This window comes from Rosa rugosa, chromosome 3 (assembly GCF_958449725.1).
Source record: "Rosa rugosa chromosome 3, drRosRugo1.1, whole genome shotgun sequence".
NCBI classification, from domain to species: domain Eukaryota; kingdom Viridiplantae; phylum Streptophyta; class Magnoliopsida; order Rosales; family Rosaceae; genus Rosa; species Rosa rugosa.
This window is the reverse complement of record NC_084822.1, coordinates 35,030,099-35,035,858: the sequence shown is the minus strand read 5'-3', so window position 1 is coordinate 35,035,858 and position 5,760 is coordinate 35,030,099. Positions and strand designations below refer to the sequence as shown.

Below are 5,760 nucleotides of genomic sequence, written 5' to 3'. Positions count from 1 at the left end.
CATTTCAAAAGTAAAAACTTCTGTAGAATACAACTGTTTGGTCACTCGTCATCATAAGTATCCCAAGTTCCCAACCCAACCAAAAACACACACAAAAGAAGTTTAGGGGAAAACAGGGTCCCACACCAGTGGACCTCATCTAACTCAAGGTGATGCAAAATGTTTACATCATTAAAACCTCACCACACAACAGCACAGTACCTTAAAACTGGCATACGAAAAAAGGAAAGGAAAGAGAGGAAAAAAGAAGAGAAATAATAACATCAAGCAGTAATGGCATGCATGCCCTAGACTCCTAGAGCAATGAAATAGAGAGAATAAAGCTGGCTGCTGCATTTTTTGGATCTTGCTTCGTGTTCCTTTCATATAATATTTGTACATAAAATCCAGGATCACATATTACAAGCATCAAGCATAATGATATTGATATTTTTCTAGCCTAAACATAGAGGCCCTTCCTTTTGATTAAACTTAAGCATACAAAAGAAGATTGGACAATTGGACCAGTCAGATGTTTCATCCTTTTATCTACTTGTCAATCAAAGCTAGTCATACCATTATGGTATTAGGCTGGTCTATTATGACCAAAATCAGAGAGCAAAGCAAAAGCAAAAGAGCGCCCAAAGCACCTTTTTCCCTAACTTACAACTTGCTTTCTTTCATCCCTTATCCCTCCTCCTCCTCTTTCCTCTTTTACAAAGCTATCTCAGTCTGCAAAGTAGTAGCAGATGCAGCAGCTGCAGAAGCAACATTGAACCCCACCTGTTGTTTCTCCTGCTGTTCCGCTTGTTGCTGAACCTCCCAACTTGCTTTGGCTATGGCTCCATCATGCACTGGCACATACTCCTAACCCCAAACAAAACAAAACAAAACAAAACAAAACAAAAGCAGTGTCATCATTTACTCACAACCAAACAAAGGCAAAAGGAAACATCAGAGACCAAAGATGGTAATTGGGTCAAGATTCTTTCTCTAATCACAGGACAGTTTATATTCCATATATGAGCTTCAAATTAATCATACAAGCATGCAAAAATAGTGTGATGAAAATGAAAGTCACACATAATCAATCACACCTCAAGTTTTTCAACAAGCTCCTTGGCATTGGTGGCAGAGACTATGATGTGGCGCTGGGAAGGCTCAATAAAGCCATCATCCACGGCTTTGTCAATAAAAGTGAGGAGGTAGTTGTAGTAGCCATCAACATTGAGCAAACCCACCTGCAAAATTTCAAAAGTTAGAAACTTCAAGGACAAGATTTTGATGATTCTAATGACTCTTCTTGTGCTTGTGGTGGGGGTTTTCAGTATCATAATATGCTCTCTTACAGGTTTGTCATGGATACCAAGCTGGGACCAAGCTATCACTTCCAGCAACTCTTCCAAAGTTCCATACCCACCTGAAACACCAAAGCCAGAGATTAAAACCCATTTGAATAGTTTAAGGACCAAATGAGCTAAGTAAAAAAGGCCACATTATTTCTAAGTTTTCTAATGAAAAGAGATGGGACCTGGTAATGCTATAAAACAATCAGAATGGCGGGCCATTTCAGCCTTCCTTTGGTGCATGTCGGTTACAGACCTTTCCTCCCCAACTGTTTCACCTGTTATCTGATGAACAGCCACATATCACATGCAAACATTTTGTGAGAAAATTGCAAAAAGGAGCCAACTTTGAACCCAAATGAGATTAGGTATTTACCTCTGCACCCATTAGAGGCCTGGGGATGATCCTATGAAATGTACACCAAAACCCAAATCAGAAAATTGAACAACAAATTGACTCAAAAAGGAAATTCAGGAACAAAACATATGAGAAACCCAAGAAAAGTGAAAAGCTTGTTGATTTCTCACCCAAGAACTTTGCCTCCACCATCATGCACAGCCTGTGAAACCAAACCCATCAGTCCAATGCTTCCACCTCCATAGACAAGGTCCAGCCTCCTTGACACCTTGACATAGCTCAAAGCTCTCAGAGGCAAAACAACAAAACACTACATCAACACAAAAAAGAAACAAACTTTTGAAACAAAATTAAGTACCAGCTCTTGGCCTAATTCTATGGCAGCATCTTTGTAACATTCCCTCTTCCCAGTACTGCTTCCACAAAACACACAAACCCTCTTGAATCTTGACCTCACAGCCTCCTCCTCTTCCATGTCAACCACTTGAGCCTTTTCCAACTCTCTTGGGTTTGTTGTTGTTGGTTTAGACTTCGGGCAAAAGTGACTCATAAAACATGGAGGATGCAGAGTGCCCAAGTGAGATGGAACCAGCACTATATATATATAGAGACATAGACTCCACACAAAAATATGACTAGACTAATGGGGTACACCCAAAAAGAAAATTTACATTTTGGAAACAAGTATTTCACCAAAAAAAAAAAATAATAATTAAGAGAGAGCGTTCTGTCACAATTGGATGGAGGAGGAAGTAAGACAAAAGGCCTAAAGCAAAAGAGACACTGTAGGAAGAGGTCTGTGGTACAATTTCGGACCATTCCTAACCCACTCTGACACGTGCCTCGAATTCATGGGATGAATGTTTTTGTGGGTTTCGTGTCTCTGGTGGTAAGGTTAAGCGTCCAATGGGAAAGAACACTACCGAGGTGGTGGTGGTGGTGGCGGTGGCGGTGATGGCGTAGAGTGTCGTCGCTCTATTTCCTTCTGAGTCTTGTGTCGGAATCGTTTTTAATGCACGCAATCATGAACATAGGTGGCTATTTACAAGTCCAAGGAGTCTGTGCATCACATCAAGATTAATAAGACTTTAATATTTTTCTTTAGGGTGGTAGGCTACTGAATTAAAAGAGCATTGGCTATGGCCTTTGGGGTAGTGGCACTTTTGTTAACATTTTCGGGATTCAATTACAAGTGAAATTGAGTTCTCTTATTAATCTAATTGTTAAGAGGAGTAAGTGGAGTTCACTGTGGGAAATACTCCGGATGGGGATATTTTAACAACCACCATATCATCGATTTTTGTCATGTTTTTGGTTTTTTTTTACTTTACACTATGTTGTATGTGAACATAATTTGCACGTGTTAGACTAAATTATAAGTTTTATTGAAAAGAAATAAAAAATGAAAATATTTCCAAAATATAAAAAAAATAAAAAATACATATGAATAACTGAGAAATCCAAAATAACTTCCCCAAATGTCACAAATAGATGGCGCATATATGTATTAAAGATTATGCTTAATAATGGGCGTCGTATTTCTCATGGAGACATGGAGGTACCAACTTGTCAAGCGAAATAAGTCAGGCTTGATATCAGCCTTTTCTTATAAGATTTAGGGCGGAATTCCATAAACTTATCATCATTTAAACCGTCAGCACCATTCTCCATATAAGCACTTAAAAATTCGATCTCTTCAGCCTGAGACGAACCTATATTTTGGAGAGATGAGGTGATTAAGTGTTCTTCATCTTCAGTCATATCATGTCAAGAAAGTGTATTAACTTGAAGAATATTATCAATAGGCATATTTTCCAAAGTTGTGAACACCAAATGCACATCAAGAATCACATTAAAAGATATATTCTGGCCATTCAATGACCCCAACATTAGGGCAATTGAATGTAAAAACTTTCTCACTAATCTCATAACTATAAATTACAGCATGAGAAACAATAATCTCATGATAAGCAAATGGCTCATTCCCATTTGAACTAAAAGAAGGTCAAAAGAAGGTCCAAATGTGGTCTTGTATCTTTTTTTGCTTTTGCTTAAGTGTCAATTTATAGATTCATTTTCACATTGCGATGAATTAATTAATAAAGATATGTGCTATGATCATTTGTTCTTGTATCATGATTTTGACTTACGAAATGATTTGTTGTATAATCAAGAAAAAAAATACTATATTTATACATACTTTTTTAGAAAATATATCAATAAATTAATAATTCAATAAGAATACACATCACGAGTATGGGGCTGTAACAAGCGCCGTCATTTAAGGAAACTAACATTTCAAGCCACTAAGCCCAAAATAAGAAAAAGTAACCATAAAAATGTCAATGATACTAGTCATAATCATAAACCAAATGCCATATTAAATCATATTTAACGAGAAGAGAGCCCACACAGCAAATAACGACCTCAATTCACAGGTTTAAAAATGATCACCTTAATTGAGTGAGCGGATCAGTGTAACCAAATTTGTTAAAAGGGCAGCAACGATCAGTAGTCAATACTAGAACTCAAATTCTTCCAAGCAGCTTGTGAAGCTCAAGTCTAAGAGAGTTTTTTTTTTTTTTTTTTTGAGTGGAAGACGTCAATAGAACCAACACACACACCCATGCAGTGTATCCCAGCATAGCCAGACTAATCACCCATGCAGTCTTATAATTCTTCTCTTATAAAATTTAATTTTCATAGTTATATCTTATATGATAAGAGTTCAGCTTCGGTTTAATTATTGGAGATCAGTTAGGCTTTCATTTATTGGTTTATTCCAAAAGTATTGATCATGCTGTGATAGTGGCTAAATTTATTGTTCTTAGGGAAGGGTTGCACCAAGAATATGCAAATGATCTAAAGAAGATTCAAGGTGAACGAGATTCAAACTTGGTTATTAATTTTGTTAATGGAAAAAATTATGCACCTTGTAGGATTTAAATTCTTGATCAAAGACATTATCTCTTTATCTTAGAACATCTAGCCATTTTTGAGTCAAATTTTAGCCAAAATAGCTAAAAAGTCATTTTAGCTAACCATTTTAGAAATACGTCTCTATCAGTGCTTTCTATTTTAGCTAATTTTGAATTTATATTACTTTTTAAATGAATATTAAATAGTTTAAATGTATTTATAATTTATATAAAATAACTCAAAATGAATGTTTTAAATTATAGAGAGCCTCATCTCGCTCTCTATATTTAAGAGCGAGATAGCTAAAAGTTATAATGGAGAGCCACTTACAAGTCTGGTGCAGCTGCTAAAATAGATAAAAAACTAAACATGCTTTCTAAAATAGTTAAGAAGCTAAAATAGAGAGTCTGCTAAGAGCATCTTTAGCAATGCTAGCCATTTTTTACTCAAATTTTAGCTAAAGTAGATTAAAAGTCATTTTAGCTAGCCACTTTAGAATTATGTCTGCATCAATGCTCTCTATTTTAGATAGTTTTAAATTTATATTATTTTTTAAATGATAATTAAATAGTTTAAATGTATTTATAAATTACATAAAATAACTTAAAATGAATGTTTTAAATTATAGAAAGTCTCATCCCGCTCTCTATATTTAGGAGCGAGATAGCTAAAAGTTATAATAGAGAGCCACTTAGGAGTCTAGTGCTAAACATGCTCTCCAAAATAGCTAAGGAGCCACAATAGAGAGTCTGCTAAAGATGCTCTAAGAAAGCTAAAGTTGTTTATTTAAATCATGTTCTTGAGGAGACTAATTTTATAGCTAAATGCGATAGTAATTACACTAATCAGAATGAGGTGCCGATTTGGCACAATTCTCTTTCTTTGCTCAGCAGCTAGTACTTTTCATTTTGATTAATTAGGTGTTGGTTATTCCAAAGATTTATTATGTTTTCTGTTCAATGTTGTTTATTGTAATATAAAAATATATTTACTCAATTAAGGCCAAATTGATCACCAACTTTAAAAAAGATATATGAATAATTTGATTTAGCGGTGAAATTTGCACCCCTTTTTTTTTTTAACAAACCACACCCTTCTCCATGGACATGTATATTGAAAAATTACTCATAAATGAGGTGTGGTTTATATAAAAGGGGT

General features: G+C 35.3%; 1 protein-coding gene across 2 annotated transcripts; it reads right to left on the bottom strand.

The window, feature by feature from the left end:
* Positions 1–311: 311 nt before the first annotated feature.
* Positions 312–2,306, bottom strand: LOC133738982 (cytokinin riboside 5'-monophosphate phosphoribohydrolase LOG5-like). 2 transcript variants are annotated; one of them, XM_062166687.1, is made up of 7 exons: positions 2,042–2,306; positions 1,854–1,885; positions 1,702–1,732; positions 1,511–1,610; positions 1,329–1,399; positions 1,077–1,220; positions 312–846 (listed from the first exon to the last, which is right to left on the bottom strand). In XM_062166687.1, exons 1-7 carry the CDS (start codon positions 2,231–2,233, stop codon positions 694–696), a joined length of 723 nt encoding a protein of 240 aa, XP_062022671.1. In that variant the 5' UTR covers positions 2,234–2,306; the 3' UTR covers positions 312–693. The 2 variants fall into 2 exon arrangements, with proteins under 2 accessions (XP_062022671.1, XP_062022670.1); XM_062166686.1 differs by having other exon boundaries at positions 1,854–1,951; positions 2,042–2,282.
* Between the last annotated feature and the right edge of the window lie 3,454 nt (positions 2,307–5,760).

Coding starts and splice junctions, on each gene's coding strand:
- LOC133738982 (XM_062166686.1), bottom strand. CDS start 2,233: ATGAGTCACTTTTGCCCGAAGTCTAAACCAACAACAACAAACCCAAGA. Junction 1,952..2,041: donor TAGAATTAGGCCAAGAGCTG/GTACTTAATTTT, acceptor AGCTATGTCAAG/GTGTCAAGGAGGCTGGACCT. Junction 1,733..1,853: donor GGTGGAGGCAAAGTTCTTGG/GTGAGAAATCAA, acceptor TACATTTCATAG/GATCATCCCCAGGCCTCTAA.